At 38.3% G+C, this 18439-nt stretch overlaps 1 protein-coding gene across 1 annotated transcript in view; it reads right to left on the reverse strand.

Moving 5' to 3' along the window:
• The window catches only part of LOC146505521 (VPS10 domain-containing receptor SorCS1-like), a 47169-nt gene extending 29581 nt beyond the window's left edge, over positions 1 to 17588 (reverse strand). The window contains exons 1-4 of the mRNA XM_085182382.1: positions 16747 to 17588; positions 2760 to 2827; positions 400 to 499; positions 48 to 206 (exon numbers count right to left, since the gene is read on the reverse strand). Of these exons, the coding sequence (XP_085038508.1) occupies positions 48 to 206; positions 400 to 499; positions 2760 to 2827; positions 16747 to 17436 (1017 nt within the window). The 5' untranslated portion in view covers positions 17437 to 17588. The remainder of the gene's footprint in view (positions 1 to 47; positions 207 to 399; positions 500 to 2759; positions 2828 to 16746) is intronic.
• Positions 17589 to 18439: the final 851 nt, after the last annotated feature.

The raw sequence follows: 18439 nt of genomic DNA on the forward strand, positions 1-18439 counted from the left end.
CAGGTTTTATTGCAACTATTTCATGTCATTTGACAGCTACACTCTACCTTTTGGTCATGGCTGTAAGCCAGGATCCAGTCTTCCTGCTCGGGGTGAAAAAGCAAGCTGAGGATATCAAAGGCTAAGCTGTATTTTTGATAGGACGCCCCCTCGTCAAGGCTAATGAGCAAGCTGCTCTCCACTTCTGGGTCGGTCAGTAACATGATCTAAGACAAGACAAGACAAGAGACAGGGGAATCAGCAGCCCACCATGACAGCATCCATTCCACAGGGCTTAAAGAGTGCTTGTGCAACAGACGCAAGGCACAGACTCCCGCAGGGCTGCGTAGGGTAAAAATCATAATAACCCTGCTGACAGACTTATGAATCCACGTACACGACATGCACGTTCACACTTACCTTCATCTTGTTGTTTGGACTGACATACAAGTAGCTCAGTATGGTTTTTGTCCCGACTTTCTCATTGAGCTTTTCATACGTGGTCCCAAAATCAGTTGACCTAAAATTCAATTATAGGACAAAGTAAATGGGTTTTGCTGGAGAGAAGAGAAGAACACCTACTAGTTAAGATGCTGATGGTATCATTAAGCATTTCAGGGAAGCAGAAAATTACCACAGCAGAAGTCGTGAAGCAATTTGCTAAATGAATGGAGATTTTTTTAATTATTAAAATAAACAATAAATTCAGTGTTGCATGTGTGGCTGGGGCATGATATTATTATTTCCTTTTAATTAATAGTGGTATTATAAGTGTTATTATTGTAGTTATTATTGATGCTTACACTTAATTACCACTCTGTCGTGTTTTAGAAATCAAATAAAGGACATATTTGCCTGAAAGCTTAATAATGGGGTTTTGAAGTCATTTTTTCATCTCAAAACAAAGGCACTATTTCAGATTTCATTTTGAATGCCTATTATTTTCACCAAAATAGATATCGGTTTTAGGTGGTTGGTGACATTTCATTAAAATATAAGCCATTGCACTTCATAATACAAAAAAAAACTTGTGGATTTAGGATGTCTTAGAGGATAAACACCAGTATTTGATATCCTGGCAAGAGAATGCACTGAAATGTGGCACAAAACATCATGAACTAAGAATGATAATAACTAGAAAATCACTTTGTTTCTTCAGTTCTTGATGACTGTATTAAACACCAACATAACATGCTGTATAGAAATGACATGTAACGTGTCTGAATTGTTAAAATTCACTTTATTTGCTGATGATTATTTTATATTTCTCTGGGAAACTTGGAACAATATAGTGGAAAGAAAACTGAAAGAAAATGGCTGAAATTAAAAAATCTATATATTATCACAAAATTAAAGCAAAATAAAGCGGAGGATGTTTTGTAATAGGCAAATTTTAAAAAAGTAAATTTATAAGTATAAAGAGGGCAAGAAAAATGTATTTTGGGGCATGATAATTGTATATAAATGATGTTGGAAGGTTCATATGAAAACCACTTTTGGCTGCTCCATTATCCACAAAGGGGTCGCCACAGCGGGTAACTCCACATGTCAGATTTGGCAGATTTGTTACGCCGACAGATGCCGTTCTTGACACAAGCCCAAACAGATCTATGTTCCCAAACTTGAAAGGGATTGAACTTTCACTTGTTAGGCGAATATAAACAATGTAAAGATATGAATGTCCAAAACTAAATATACATAAAACTTTACATAAATCAAAATCATTATACATACTGTGCATTAGTTACTGTGTGGAGGTGTGGAGAAACACATTCAAAACAAGACCTAATACAGTGTGTATGGTACAGGGTAAAAATACTACAGGACTTAAAAATTGGTCAGATATTCATAAACCAACCATGCAACTATTCATTAAACTACTTGCCTTAAAATGTTACTATTCAGTCCATCTCAACACTGCACTGGTAATATACAAAGCACAAAATAATCTACCTCCAAACTGTATTCAAAGGTTAAATCAAATAAAACCTCATTTGTTTAGCCTAAAAAAAAAAAAGCTCCAGCACGACTCAGAGCATTAGTCAGAGTTCATGAAAACAATGAACATTTTTCACCAACAGGAGGAATCTTTAACACCTGGAATAGGTGTAACCATTGTGGAATAGATATGACAAGGAATTAAGATTGTGTAGTTCTCTTTTTAAATTCCAAAACCCAGGTGATGAACAAATGTAAAACCTTATGACTATTGTCTGTGAAACATTCGTTTTTGTCCTTGTTTACCATTTGTTTCAAATGTATTATTTTTCATTTGGTTTTTGTTTCAATGAAATCGAGTTAGAAAAGCATTGCCATTTCAAATATGCTCTGTATAAAGGATAGGAACGATAAGCTAAAGCTTTATCCTTCAACTATTCTGTCAGTAATTTGTGTTCCCCCATTTAATTAAATTCTTTGTTGTCCGCATTTATTTTAATGGGCACTTCTTTTAATAACAACAAAAATTAAAATGCTTGTCATAAATATGTGGAAATGGATAGATTCAGCATTTGATGACAAAGTGTAGACTTTACCAACTTCTATTACACTAAATTAAATCTTTCACCTTTTACTGACAGGAAAGTAACTTGCGTCACTGTGGACAGAACAATGACATTAAGTTAATGATTCAGTGTTAATGCTTTTGTGCTGTTAAATGATCTCTCCAAGGGTCCAAACAGGACATTAGAATGCGCAACTACATTAACATCAACATAACAGTAACATCAATGTGTCCTGCTGTATAACTACAGAGCGTAATATCAGAGAGGAGATCTTACCTCCATAAAGAACTCTCCGTTACTCTGCCAGAGTTAAAGTCGTAGTATTTTGTCAACATGAGAATCACCTAGAAAACAGATCAAACAGATTACCAGCTGTGAAGGTGTGTATCATCAGTTTTCAATAGCAGCCACAAAGTGTCAGATAGCGAACCAAAAGCCGTCCATGCATGTGTCTTTTAATCTCCCTGACAGACAATGCTTTATTAAAAACACAACAAAACCGTGATGCCTTGTCAACCCACTACCCCCGTACGCCATGAAGCCTTGTGCATATTCTCAAGGAAAAAAATCTGATCACATATGTATGATATACTGCGTTTTATATACCTATATATTTTTAAGACAGAGTAGATGACCAAGAAATGCTACCACTGGTGAGCAATGACTAAATGAATAAATCAGTAAACACTATAATTTATTCTTGGCACAGAAAGGCAGACCTTAAAAATATATAGGACATCCGTTCTGTAGAGAGTCATAAAAAATGTCACTTACATGTGTGGTTTACAGTTCACAGGGCTTTACCAAACACATAAAAACTACAGATTTCCTGTTGTCTTTCAAATTAATATTAATAAACGGCTTGCTGTGGAATATCATTTGCCTGCTTTTCTCAGAACGTATCAAACCTTAATCAAAGCCAGTGTGTTTGTATGTGCATGTAATTACTGATGCATAAAGGCGTGTTTACATGCTCTTTACTTGTTGGTTTTTTTTACTTTTTTTTAGTGAAGAAATGATTTTACATATAATTATATATATTTAGCACAAACAAATACAGAAATAAAAATAATGTCTGCTAAACAGTCATTGTGAGCTAATGAAGGGCACCACGTGAACAGCAGTTCACGTGGTGCCCTTCATCCTTTACGCAAATTAACTGCTCAAGCAGTGCCCTTTGTGCACTAGGGAATCATAAAACCAGCAGCTCATATAACTCTCTCGGGAAGCCTTTTGAGGCATCTTGTTGAGCTTTTCACCGCTACCTTCTAATTATCAAGCGTTATGAGCATTTGGGGTGACATTCCCTATGATGACTAAGAACTTCATCATATTAACAGGAATTTTTAACTTTTTTTTATTAAACTTTTGCATATAAAAAGGCCAGACAGAAGTCATTTTCCAGGTTAAAATCAATCAAGTCAAATCAAGTTTGTTCTCAATATGCTTATAATTCCTAAATATACTGTAGATGCAAAAACGTGTCACAGCAAGCGAGCAAGACTATAATTAGGTTGAAACAACAAAATAAACAGAGAGATAGCAAAAGCTTTGGGAGAAAAGCAACTTCAGGGCATCTAACAAGTCAAGAACACTCGAGGAGGTAAGCATATTATTGCCAAGATTTACAATCAAGACCTGCCTTCAAAAATGGGCGTACAGATGGTTTAGACAATCAAAGTGCAAACCACTGGTTACACTCAGGAACAGGAAGGCCAGATTGGATTTTCTGAGAAAACACCTAAAAGAGCAGGCACAGATCTGAAAAACATATTTGGACAAATGAAACCAAGATGACCTTTTACTGGAATGATGGGAAGAGAAAAGTATAGATAAGGAGAGAGCAGCAGCTCTTGTTCTGAAGCATACCACATCATTTGGTGGATCATGGTAACATTATGGCATGGGCATATGAAACTGGACTGCTCGTGTTTGTTGATGTGACTGCTGATAGAAGCACCAAGATGAATCGTGAAAAATAGTGCAAAACTGATCAGGCAGTGCTTCACAGTGCAAACGGATAATGACCCGTAGCATACTACAAAGCAACCCAAGAGTTTCTCAAGGCCATTTTTCAATAGCCGAGTCAGTCACCTGATCTCAACCCAGTAGAGAATGCTTTCAGTTATTATGTACAAAACAGACAGAGCCACAAACAAGCATTAACTGAAGGTGGCTGCAGTATAGGCCTGGCAGAGCATCTCAGGGAGGAAACATAGCATTGGACAGGCCGTCATCCATCCCTATTACTTGAGTCTGTGCAAATGGAAGACTAAATATTCAAATGGCTGCGATTCGCTAACAAAAAAAAACCCCAAATCAAGCTGAAAATCTGCATTTTGGTTACATATCAATTGTTTTAATTAAAATCCACTGTGGTGTACAGATTTTTTTTAAAAAACTACAAAATGCATGTACAGTAGTTATGTTTTCAACAAATTCTGGACTTTTTTTCAAGTACATATTGTTATTGTTATTATTGTGTTATTATTGTGTTATTATGCAATTGCAGTTTACTTTGGACATTATATGACTGGGGTTGAAATCAGTGATCATTTGCTTTGATTAGCTGTCTACAGATCAGTTAATATTTTATCACAATTACTCTGAGCTGAATGAAAGATCCTCTCAGAGATGTCATATTTGCAATTACTGTATATAACCTCTAAACAGCAAATTTACTTCATTCTGTTCATGTTTCTCCAAGAGAAAAACCCATTATCTGATATATTATGAATATTACCAATAGCCCACTGCCTCTACCTAACACCACACCGTTAATGCAGTAAATTGTAAATTCACGGTTTTACTTTCTTTCCAGACTGTATTCCCCCTATGCATAGGCTGAGACAGAAAACTCTGACTCTGCTCTTACCTTGTGCTGAATGTATAAAAATTCTCTTTATGGGAGGTAGTTCTAAGATAATCCCCACAGCTTGTTATAACTTTGTGTCCAGACTGGCTTGCAGAGATTTATGGTCTTCCAATAAAATGGCCTTTATGCCTTCCAAAAGTCATAGCCTCATGGACACTGTCATACACAATAAAACAACCTGCAGCAGTCTGAAAATTAGGACAAATTACACTCCCACCCCCTCTTCTGTATGGCAATTAACTTTATGCATTTCCTTGGAAAGACTCCAGGATTACAGCAAAATGTCATGTGTATCTACCTTCCTGCTGGCTGGAAAAGAGTCCTGTATTCTGAGTGATGCTGAAAGTAAGGTGAAACTTGATGGCTGCAGTTAACACGTCAATAAAGTGATACAATATTCACTTTGTTGGCATGTCTGTGTCAGAAAGGTGCTTAACATGTCACAGAAGCTATTAAATTGCTTTTTCAAACCACCAGATGAAGGCTCTTCTTTTAATGAATACGCCACATGGTAATTTATCCTCTGAAAATGGTAAAAGAATCTGTTTTAGCACATTTTTACCTTTCAATATGAACAAAGGTGTCAGCTACCTGGGGGTAAAACAACTCTCCAACTCACTGTTTGGTTCAAATTGTACTCTGGCTTTGGTTCAGTCCTTTCCCTTTTTTTAAAGGGGAGAGGGGGTGAATAAGAAACAAATGTTTAAGAATAAATTTTCCCATGGATATAATAAAAATGCACCTATAGATTAACAGATGGATTAATGAAAGAAAAACAAACTTGACATGCTAGATCCTGAACGCAACAGATCTTGATGTACTCAAGCCCTCATATTATAATAACTATTATTAAGTAACAGCAAATTGATCATAAATAAACCTAACAAACAATAAAATGAAAATGGTGAATAGCTGAATAGTAAACCAGCTTCAGCTTTACAATAACCATATAGATAATGTTATTGGACTCTATTTAGGTTTATGACCTATGTAGGTTGGTAGGTGGAATGGTTCATTTTGGTTTGTACCAGCTTTAAAAAACAACAACAACTGTATACAATTGTATATAAGCACAACATCAGTGGCCTTGAGGTGACTGTTGTTGGTACAAATAAAACTGAATTGAATTATTTTTTGAGTAACAGATAGACCACATAACCTCCTTGGAGGAGATAAAGAAGTATCAGCTCTATAGTCAATATTCAAACCATTCATGGTCATAAAACTGAATCTGTTGTTATAAATACTTTTACAACATTGTCTGGATGCTGGAATCAGTTTTAAGGCCCACGTGGACCAAGACAGCCAAAATCAAAAATTGGATTTTTGCAGATAAACAAATCTTGCTTCTCATTCAGCAGTCGTAAAATCGTTAAACAATCTGTCTGCGCTTGACTATGGGGATATTGTTTACATGCAAGCTTCTTTATCTACCTTAAGTCCTCTTGATTGTGTGTATCACAGTGGGGATTATTTTTTATATATTTTACATGAACAAGCTTAGAAAAGATAGCATCATTCTATGATTGTATTTACTGTCCTACTGTAAAAACTCCTTGCTTGCATATGCTCTTTAATTAAATTTAAACACTGTAATTACGATGTCCAATCCCAGGACTGCTAATAATTTAAACATTAGCTGGACCTCTTGTTCACACACTGCACTGGAAAAACTGAATTTAAATACTTTGCTGTCAATAAATTGAAAGAGCTGCAAAAAGCTAGGAAACTACATTCCCCGATTTAATAGAAACATTTTAAAAGGTTATATTTATTTATCTTGAACTAACCTTGCATTTGCTTTTCTTTATTTGTGAATGAATCACACGTGATGTGTAAGGTGAGTGTCTAAATAACAGATTTAATAATAATAATCAAAACCTTTTGCAGAGTGCTTATCGAGATCGTGTACCACCAGACAAACCACGCATGTTTACACTGCAAATCAACCTCAACCTACTCCTGCAGCTAAGGTGTGGCACATAGAACAGTAGGCTGCAGTAACTCCAGCATGTTTCCAAAGTGGATTACTTGACATCCAAGTGCAAGCAAATTGATTTTTCAACTCTTAATCCTTTGTAAATCTTAAACCTTGAAGGTAAATGGCCTGGGATGAATTTGATCATTATATAAGAATGAATGGAGGCTTAATGGTGACTTAAAGAGCTTAGGGTGAAGAGATTACTGGTGGGAAATGAAGGCGTTGTATGCGGAGGGGTAGGGGCGGTGTGGTGGTAGAAAGCAGTGTGGGGATTCGGTTGCTGAAGGATGAACACTTGAGACAAATGAAATGAGCAACAGAGTGCACACTGCAATTCCTTCCTACTCTAACCAACCCGCTGATCAGGCTTTATCAGCTGTTGGAATTAAGATGCCTCATCAATAAAACTGTCATCACATTTCGCCACAGCAATTAAACAGATGGATGATTCCATAAAAGCAGTTGTTACAGGAGTTACTCACTGGAATATTAATAATAAAGACAAATATTACACATCAAAAAGTGGTCACTGTCTAAGCTTTTTTCCCTGCTGCATGCTCAAATGTAACACATCCGCATCACGAGTAAGCATACGATCTGCCGTTAACACAAATACACGATTTAAGCAAATTTAATTACTGCATGTTGTCATAGGGCATCAAGATTATGTGTAATGATGACGCTTGAAGGTGTGACAACTGGTGGCACTGATTTTCACAAATAAGGCAAACTAATTGGGAGAAGAAATGTGAGAACACCTAGACATCCACAAAACAAAGCTTAGCAAGCAAATTCAATGCTCCCAGGGGCAGCACAGCAGAAATTATGAAACTTCACTTTATGAAATTACCACATTAAACAGCATCATTTAACGCCTTCAAAAAAGAAAGCATTGTCTAATTTTATTAGGGTGTTTATTGCCCTACGACGCACTGCGCGGCAACAAAAGCCTGTAGGAGAGCATGCCGTCATACACTTCAATACCACCTGAGTGAGACACACAATGTACAGAGCCTTTTGTCTGCCACATCAATTTATATCATTTCATTAACAAAGGCAACATTTCCGTAGAGCAGATGTTGCGCTGGAGCTACGTTGTTTGAAGTCAGGGCTGTTGGCTTTCCCATGGATTGCAGGTCACTGCAATCATAAATTATGAAGTAACTTCTCAACAGCACTTTGCACAACATAAACTATCCGTGTCCTGATGAGAATGATGTATAAATACAAGAAGGTGTTAATCGGAGTAAATGTGCTGCTTGGGAATTTAAGTAAAGGCTTTCCGACCTCTGCTTTAACAAGGATGCACATTTTACTTTCATTCTTGCGGAAATAAAGTTCATCTATGATGTGCCTGATGGCAGTACTCATCAAATTCAGACAGAAAACATCAAATAATCAGCATTTTAAGTGCAGCTTCACATTACAGCTTCGGCTTTTGAGCAGAGCAGCAAGTATGTGACTTTATTGGACTTCTCTTGCCGAGACAACAGAACTGTATCGAAGTAGAAGCTCGGTTGGTAAGTCATCTGAAACGGCTTCCTTACTCTTTCAGCTTACGCTCTCGCATCATTTGCTTCTTCACCCTAAATGAACGCCCAGGCTAGTTCAGCAGCTGGGTTGCAGCAGCATGCTAAGCTTGTGAGTCAGTGTGCACGAGGAGGGGGTCTGATCAATGCAAGCAAGATTAGACAGCAAGTGGGTAGGTTTCCAACTCAGCCAAAAAGTTACGCCCGCTGTGCGAGGAGGATTTGTCTTTTTCTTTTTTTTTTTCAAAACTCCCTTTAAATCTTCAGCACTCACTTTGAAATTTGGAAGTGCTGAGTGAAAAGGTAAAAAATTGACAGTGTGTTGACAAACCTAAAAGCTCCCTGGACTCTTCAATATGTTTCCTCTGACGTAAATAAAGTAAAACAGCTGATCCTTCTGTTTGCCAAAATGCATCACTGTAAATCCAAAACGGAGAGCTCGAGTGAGCAAATCAAAGTTATGGTTTTGATTATAAGGCTTTTCTTGAAGCAGCCAGATGGTATATGAACAAGTAATGCAGGTGGCCACTGTAAAATGAAAGTGTTCTGAACCACAAAATGAGGTGCAAACTGAGCAATGGTCGACAAAAGAATATTGACAGCAGCAACCAACTGGCAGAGTGTTTGAGCTGGAGCACTGAGGCACTGAGGCACACCGAGCAGCCGACAACTCAAATAGCACTTCAACAATATAGCAGTAATTTTAACATTAATTGTGAAGATATCTGTGCAAATGAATAGGCCAACTCTTTGCTTACCAACTGGTACTCCAATTATTCTGAAGCTTTAGCAGCTGCTCATGAAACAACACTGAGTCACAGTGGAAACAGCCAGAGCACACGTAACAATAGCATGGACCTGCGCAGCATAAGTTGTATTTAAGCAAACACAAAGAAGTGCAAACAAAAAGATGTGTCTGTGACAAAAAAAAAGGGAAAAAAATAACAAAGAAAGAGGTGAGATCTCATTATGCATTGTTCCCGGCAAATTAACTTTATCCTTGTCTAGAATAAGATCGTTACCTGATTTGAATTTGGAATTTCTGCTCTGTTAGACCACACTCGGTGCAGAAGAAAGGAAACCCAGGAGGGGAACGCAGCTTGCCAATAAAAAAAACACACTCAGCAGGATTTCAAGGCGTAAGAGAACCTCACCACAGGAAGGCTTGGTGGCTCGGCAGAGCTGAACTCATCCTGCCAGTAGTTTCTGTGCAGTGCTGAGCTTTAAAAAATCAGTCTCTCTGTTTATCCATGCAGTACAGGCAGTACTACAGCCATAAATTGTCAGGAAAAATGAATTTGTTGTCTTCGGTTGTCTTATGCTAAGTCATGGTGTTGCGATTCCTATCATTATGTATTTCATGAATTTATTTATGTGTGTGATGTTTCCCTTCCCGAAACGTTACACCAAGTCCCTCGGGCTCCACATCCCAGCCAGGAGTAGGCAGAGCTGGTGGAGGTCCGTTCTGGCTGCGTCGGTCAGTGGGCTGTCTGAGGATGTCTGAGCATGTCAACAGGCTGTTTGCTGTTTGTGATGCTTTGCTGAAGAGACAGAATTTACATAGGCGAGATAAAATAGTGGAAAGGTGTTAATGACCAGACTAGTTTTGGAACCCAGCACAAATAAAAATGGCAGAACAGCAGCAATATGATCCAGATTAGAGTTTGCTGCAGAGAAAGCTGCACTTTCTTTTGTAATTACTTCAATATGGCATTTGATAGAAATGGGACAGGAAATTGTGTCAAACTGATCAACAGGGAGATGTGAAGTCATAAATCCCTTTCATGTCACTGTTTATTCATTAAGATTTAATTTAGCATTGACATATATGAGTATAGATTTAAAGAAAGAAAAAATGACAGCATTATTTTTGCTTTTTTTTGCATTTATTAATGATGAGCTAATTTTGGATAAGGTCCAAAGACCTCTGAATTTTTTCTGACCCGTGTGCTCATTTTCTTAAAAACGTGGGATATTGTATGTTTGCTGTGCCTTTACTCTCCTTTACAGCAAACCAAAAATGCAACATCTTGGTAAATATGATTATTTACTTTCCTTCCAACACTGTTTTTTCAGGTCCACACAGCAGTTTTTTTTAACCATATACTGCTTATTTCATCCAATTTTATCCTGCATATTCCTGGTGCTGATACATTAGCATTTTCTTTGAGTAAGGCCAGCTTTGTACTGAAAATATAAATATTTTTATATAAACACAGTATTCTCACTGTGGCTCCAGGATGATGGTATATATGGGAAAACAGAGAAGAAGAGGCCTGGAAGTTAGAAAGGAAAGAGATATGACTTTCACGTTTTTCAGCACCCTCAAGATTTATTTATTTGTTTTATTAGCATGAAGTTTCCAGCCTTAATTTTGATGTATTAATTTACATACCTCCATAGTGCTCTAACATCAACATTTTGCTTTTGATTCCTTAATTATCTTGGGAAATCACATAATTTTATTCACACTGGTAGTATGACTGAAACCACATCTTTAACTGATAATTTATCCTCAAAAAAACAGGTGCTGGCAAACTTAAATATATCTGTAACCCTAAATCTTATCTTCCGTTTTCAGTTTTATGTAGTTGGGGTGCGGTAGACTCACGCTTTTCATGTATTAGCAGAAATTTATATACATATAAAAGTGATTTATAGGACAGATGTTTGTATTGACTGTGAATACACAAATGGCTTGCTTATCTCATCATTCTTATAGCCCAAACCTAACAAACACAAAGACTCAGCTCAGCAACATTACAGTTAAAAAGATACTGTAGTGATGCTTACCCATATTGACTTTCAAGGGCACAGAAGACAGTCATAAAGTGGAACTGGAGAATGACAAAATTTTATCTGTGATTCAGTCAGTGAGTCATAGAAACGACTAAAAACTCGGATGAAACTGGTGACTGACTGCATACCTGGCCAGCCTCCAGTTTCGCAGTAGCGGATGAGACAATTCACCAAAAACTCAATGAGGCAGATGAGGAGAAGCTGTGCACCAAACTATCAAGAACGTGATCTATGAAGAGGAGGATGCCCTCCACAAAAATGGGAAAGCTGAAAATATGGATTGTCATGAACTGCGAAGCTTCTCCTGGAGGTTGCTCAAAGCAGAGAAGCACAGAGAAATTCAACACTACATGCACAGAAGGCTTCAAGCTTGACCATGCTAAAATAGTTGTGAACCACGTTAAATGTCTTAACCCCCAAAAAGCTCAAGGACTGGGAGATGTATTAGGAGCCTCTCTATCTATCGACTAGTAATTTAAGCATACTTTTGGACAAAAATGTTTGAGAATTTTCCTGGACGTCGTAGCACTCTTCCCTATCCTGACCTTGAAAATATGGAAGGGTGGGGGAAAAAATGTTTTTTCTACTAACACTATCAATAATTTTCTGCTTTTAACTTTTTCCTTCACAAAACAATTAACACAATGTGCATCCTGCATTCTTCTTCTTCTGTGTAACAGCTGGATGAAGTGAAAATAAAACGGAACAGATGTTTTCAAGGTCATGTGATGCTGGATCGTATCCCAGCGTAACCTGGGTAAGACCTGGGACAGGTTTGACAGCCTCACAGGGGAAACAGAATGACAAGCACTTTCACACCTGCAGGCAATTTAGACTTTCCGATTCACCTTGCTAGTCTTTGGACTGTGGGAGGAAACTAGAGCACTTGAATGAAGCCATTCGAACACAAGGACAACACGCAACCTGAACATCATACCCTCTAAATTATAATGTTCAACATTAAACTAACACATTGTTTGTTCAGATAAATTGGGTGCAACCCACACAGCCCGATCCTGCAATATTCTTAGTTATTTGCAGTGCTGCCTCTGTCACACTGTTTTTGTGATTTTTCCACATCATTTGAAGATAAGTTGATGGGGACTCACGATGCCCGATTATTTACCTGATTAACTTCTGGTCACCTGTCTTGCACTTTTACCAACACTGCTCACCAAAATTCCAGTCTGATTTTCCACATGGCTGCCATGAAAAGATCCATTATAAATTACAGCAAGCATGTTTTTAAAATAAGTATTTTATATTGTGTGACTAAAACTGCAAGTTTTCATTGATTTACCTTATATATCGCTGGTTTACCTGTGCTCTGTGGATGTATACGTTTTGGCCAATTTATACATGTTCTATAAGCCAGTGAACTGAAATATTTGCTGTAAGCCTTACCCACAATTTTTCCATCCATACTGTAGATTCCAAAATTCAGTCTAAGCTCTCAGCTAAGATGCTTTTTCTTTTTTACTAAACAGAGGAGAAGAGACAGTCCTCCCCTGGAAAACAGCTGTTAAATGAGAGAGTCGCTACCTTTAGGCACCCTTATAACCTGCAAAATGAAACTTTGAAATATGTGTTTAATGTTTTAAAAGGCTCTATTTTAAAGCAAATTCTGAAAATTAGATAACAGTCTTACTCCAGCGTCCCTGTCTCAAGCCAGGAATGGTGATGACTTGTGCTATGACGGCTGAAACAACAGATTGATCACGATCGTTTATCCGGAGGACGTGTTGGAAGAGACTCAGTGCACTGAAAAAGATGCAAGCAGACTATAAGAAGCAGCCTGTTGGAGATACACACACCTCGTTTGTTCAAGTAAAGAGCGACAAAGTCTAACGCAAATATGGTTTATCAAACACTATCCACCTGTGGATATTTAAGCTGTTATAATTCCTCCTGCAAAACACATTGTGCCCTTGGCTCCACTCAAAAACCCAGTGCTGAAGAGTTTATTGAAATAATCTAATGCAGGTAAACCATTGAAAGTTATTTAATGCTACACTACAATTCAGCGTGAAGCAAACATTTAAATATATCTCAATTCATTGCAGTTTCTTCTTCTTAATAGAGTCCTTGAAGCTTGCTAATTAACCGCTACAGTTAAATTGTTCAACTCTAATGAAGGCAGCCTTGGTATTGAAATGCTAAATGTGACAGACAACAACCACATGAATTAGCAGTGTGGACTGAGCACTACTTTTGATTTTGCCTGTTTTTTTGTGTTGATTGAAAAGCTGAAATGATGTTGCAGCTTCGTTTGTGAACCGTGATAATTGGACAAATGATAAATGAATGGCACCATCCATCAACTAGGCTTCAGCAAATAAGTAGCAAAGCATCTGCCTGAGCTGGACAGAAAAACTAGATATCAAGGCATGTCGACATCAAGCTCAGACAATGTGTGTCACAAACCGTACAAACTGACTGAATTTCTTTAGATGTATTGCTTCATCAGTTATTATATTTCTGAGTTTTCAAGCAAGCACAACAAATAAATATCTACATTTTTGAGCACTGCTAAAAATATAATGTCATGGACGACAAATATAATGTGATAACAACTGTGTAAATTCTCAAAGCAGGTTCCCATACAAACTGAGTTACATGGGTCCCTAAACAGTTCTTCTTTCTTTGTATGACAGTCAATAATACAAAATGTGTTATTCAGCCTGTAAGACAAGGCTGCTTAGGCCTGTGATGTGTGATACTAAATGTCTTCTTGTTTCCAGGGAATCTGATTAAAGCCCTTATGACTAAACTGTAAGTGTTAATAGATTAAGCAAAGATGTTTAATTAGGACAAGGCAACTCGCTTCATTTTGAAATAGATTACTGCTTTAAATAGATTTATATAAAAAGTAGACCAGCTGGAAAATGTACACGTTTTCTTACTGACCACCTGGCCTCCACTTACACACATGGAGAAAGAGAGAAAGAAGAGGAGAGGGTGTGGCAAGTAACACACACACACAAACAAACACATTAGACTGTGAGTAGGCAAGGTGAGATTCTGCGTAAGGGGGAAATTTGTTGAAGCAGAAAGTTCGCCATGCAACTGTGAAGACGATAGTGCCAAATCCTGCTGAAAATGACTTAATACAATAATAGGTTTTGGAGTATAACTAATAATATTAATTAAAAGCAGACAAAAATACACAAAAAAGCACTTTAATCACTTTTTATTACTGTATGACTTTTGGATCTTTGGTACCCCAAGATACTTCCCATCTTATACTGTAACTATACTGCATTATGGATGATAAGCTTATTTACTTTCCTGGCAAGAGGTAGAAAACTGTGTGCTGTGAGGCTTATGGCTTAGCATAATGAATACAAACTGGGAGAAAACTGTTAAGAAATCATTCTAGTCATCCCACAAAGCAAAATATTTCTGCTGTTGTTGTAGACAAGATACCATACCAGTTACTTTTTGGATAAGCTGGGGAAGCAGTTTCCCCCGTTTCCAGGCTTACTGCTAAACTCGGCTAACCACCAGTTGGCTCTGGCATCCTAACTAGTGTACATAATGTACAGAGGAGAGAGGATCCTCATCAGAACTATGAGCAAAAAAGCCAATAGGTGTAACTGCCCTAAAGTCAAAGCAGAGCAATACTGAGGTAATGTATTCAAATAGGAACTTTCCACAGCTATGCTGATGACACAGAATTATGCACACCTGTGCAGCCAAATGATACAATAAGTCTGATGAGTAATAACTTTGTGAGACGCATGAAAGACAAGCAAGGTGAAAATACTTCTGCTTTGCCTCAGGGCCACAAGAGATGTACTGTCAAAAAATCTTAGCTCTCTGCTTCCACAGTTCAAGCCTAAGCAAAAGACATTAGTGAGAGTGTGTTGGACTTTGATCATAGCATTATATTACACCATAAAATAGGAATTCTCTCAGCTGAGTAATATTGCCATATCAAAAACCCAGTTTGTGCTTAATTCTCAGTAGACTAGACAAGCCTACTCTGTATTGCAGTGGTGTTGCTGAGAATTTGATTTGACAATTACAAATCATTCAAATTCGGGTGCTTGTGATATTGACCAAAACAAGAAGAAGAGAACACTGAGTGATTCTGGTTTTAGCTGAACTCGGTATAGCTCCATATATATTTTACAGATATTAAATAACTTGTTTGTCTATAAAGCACTACGGTGTTTCACCAGCTTCCATCCTCAAGGCTCCCTGTTGTTTTAAGTGTCTTTACATTTACTCGCATCCTCCATGTAGGTTGTTTGAAGTTCAGAACCACAATCAGACCCAAGAAAATTGGATCTGTCCAAACTGCAGAAAGTATGTCCCTCTGGATATCAGGGAATAACCCCCACTGAGCATTCTGTTATCTTTCAACCTGTAAATCCATTTGTCTCCAAGTCCTTATTTTAGCATGTCATTGTATTATGATGTTATTTCATGCTTCATTTATCCTTAATTTGTCTTTTAGTCTAAAGGACTCCAGGTTTAGGTTCTTTGCATGATTGTAATTATATTGATTCTTAATTATTACGCTATTATAACTTTCGTCCTATACTTTATCTAATCCATTCTTATATAATGGGTGGTAGGCGAATTATAGTTTTATTGATTTAATCTTGGAAATCATATGTATGCAGAGAACTTAGAAATGAGTGACTGACCAAAACGGGGAAAAGCAAAATGAGCTTCTGTGAGTGACTAAATGGGAGAAACACGCACAAAAGAGCAAATGGGGCATAATCCCCTTAATCTATGCGTGCAGAACATTATTTTCTTTTTCTTTACCATATCTGCCAAGTCAGCCGATCAATAAACAACAGCATGAATAGGGTGTGCGTGCACGTGTATGTGCGCGTGCGCGAGACAGAGAAAAAGAGAGAGGGAGAGCAAGGGAGAGGTTGAAAGGCAGAGACTGATTCCTTTAAATTCTGCAAGCTCTCAGTTTTAATCTTTCATCGCGTTACTCGTGCTCTAAATGAAACATCTGAATGAGTCTTACTGCCACGTAAGACCTGTGGATGAATGATGACCACACTGCGTCAAAAAGAGGTCCGTGCGTAAATCTGGAGCACATTAACTACTTACGCTACTGTTTTGTCCGGACCAGTGCACCATCGCCTGGTTATGAGCCGTGTCCTCGGTGAGCGCAAATGTCGAACTTGTGAGGTGAAACTCCTCCTGGTCCGAAACCGAAGCATCCTCCCCGCCCTCGGGTCTGAATCCGGACCAAGTCTCTGTGCTCCTCGCGCTACGTCTCCAACTGGTCACATTCCTGTCCTCGTTTTCCGTCACATCACCAATTTTATTTCCCCCATCGTCTGTGTTATTCTCGGTTACATTGCTGAGAAAGGGGGAGGACACGCGTGAAGACACTTCAGATTGGGAAAGTTTCTGGTTACTGCTTGGGGCGCCTTTATGCAGAGAACTTGAGATATTTCCCCCAAACCGTGGCTGTACTTTGGACGAACTTTCTTCGCTCGCGGTCAGTTCTGCATCGTAGTGCCTTTCGTTTCGGGGGGTGACCGACCCCTCGGTAAATCTAAGAAACTCTTCAGCTGTTGCCTCTCCAAAATTTGTCAAATCCAGCGCCGAGAGTTCCCGGGGAAATGCTGCGGAAATGAGCGGCAGCTGGCAAGACGGAATGCACCTTACCTCCGCTTTTGTTCCGCCCAGGATGGAAGTTAGGGTAAAGATCCAAATCCACTCAGAGAAAATGATAAAAAGGCAGTGACCGAGGCGCGTCTCCATTCTACGTTGATTCCTACTTAAAAACATATCATTTTTTTAGTCTTGAGCGAGTGTCTGTCATCACCTGGTAAAGTGGTTGAATGTACTGTGAGGAGGTGCAGCAGCGCGCGGACAAGTGCTCCCAAGTACTGATGCAAACGATGCATCAGAGGAGGAGCTGGAGGCTGAATCCTGCACAAGAGGGGAGCGGGGCCGATACCCCGCATCATCATCTCAACCTGGATTAAAACAAAAAAAAAAAAAAAGATGAAGAAGAAGAAGGAAGGAACAACAAAATAATAAAAACAAGCATAGGGGCTGGGTGTAACTTAAGTTTATTTCTGATCAACAGTGTGACAGATAGTATGTCATTATAAAACATTTGATTTAATAATCATCTTATATCTTGGTAATTATGCACAGAATCAAAACAGCCTGAAAGGTGATGTATGGGGTCCCTGGAGGGGAAGTCTGGAAACATTAGTGGGTCTGCCACTGGCAGTCTTTGTGAGGAAATGTTACTGACAGGAGCTTTATGGAAGATACAATGAGACTTTGCATTTTCCATTAGCAGGTCTGAGTAATCAATTAACAAGATTGCCTGTGTTCACTGTCAATTATGTCATGCAGGTAAAGTCCCGGCTGTGGCCTGCCTGCAAAATGGGCTGGAAATAGTTTCACTTACGCTTTGCTCCTGTATTATCCATTCAATACAGCTGAATGGAGAAAATGCATATGCCCCAAATTTTACCTGCTGTTTTCTGTGGCCTTTTCTTGGGGTTAATGGAGGCTTGAATAACAGGAAATAATGAGAAGAATTCAAAGAAGAGGTGAGTGAGTAATCAGTCTTGCTACATCTCTGATCTCTGCTGTTGAGTATAAGTGCAGAAGAGTGCGCAGGTGTCACGGCAATAATAACGATCCCATTATTGCCATGCAGTGCATACAGCAAAAATATATTGTTATATTTCTCTATACTTTGGGCTTTGTTCCAGTCAGCTAATGGTGGACCATTAGGAGAACTAGAGCCTGTCCAAACTCTGTGATTAGA

This window comes from Neolamprologus multifasciatus, chromosome 13, assembly GCF_963576455.1.
Source record: "Neolamprologus multifasciatus chromosome 13, fNeoMul1.2, whole genome shotgun sequence".
NCBI classification, from domain to species: Eukaryota; Metazoa; Chordata; class Actinopteri; order Cichliformes; family Cichlidae; genus Neolamprologus; species Neolamprologus multifasciatus.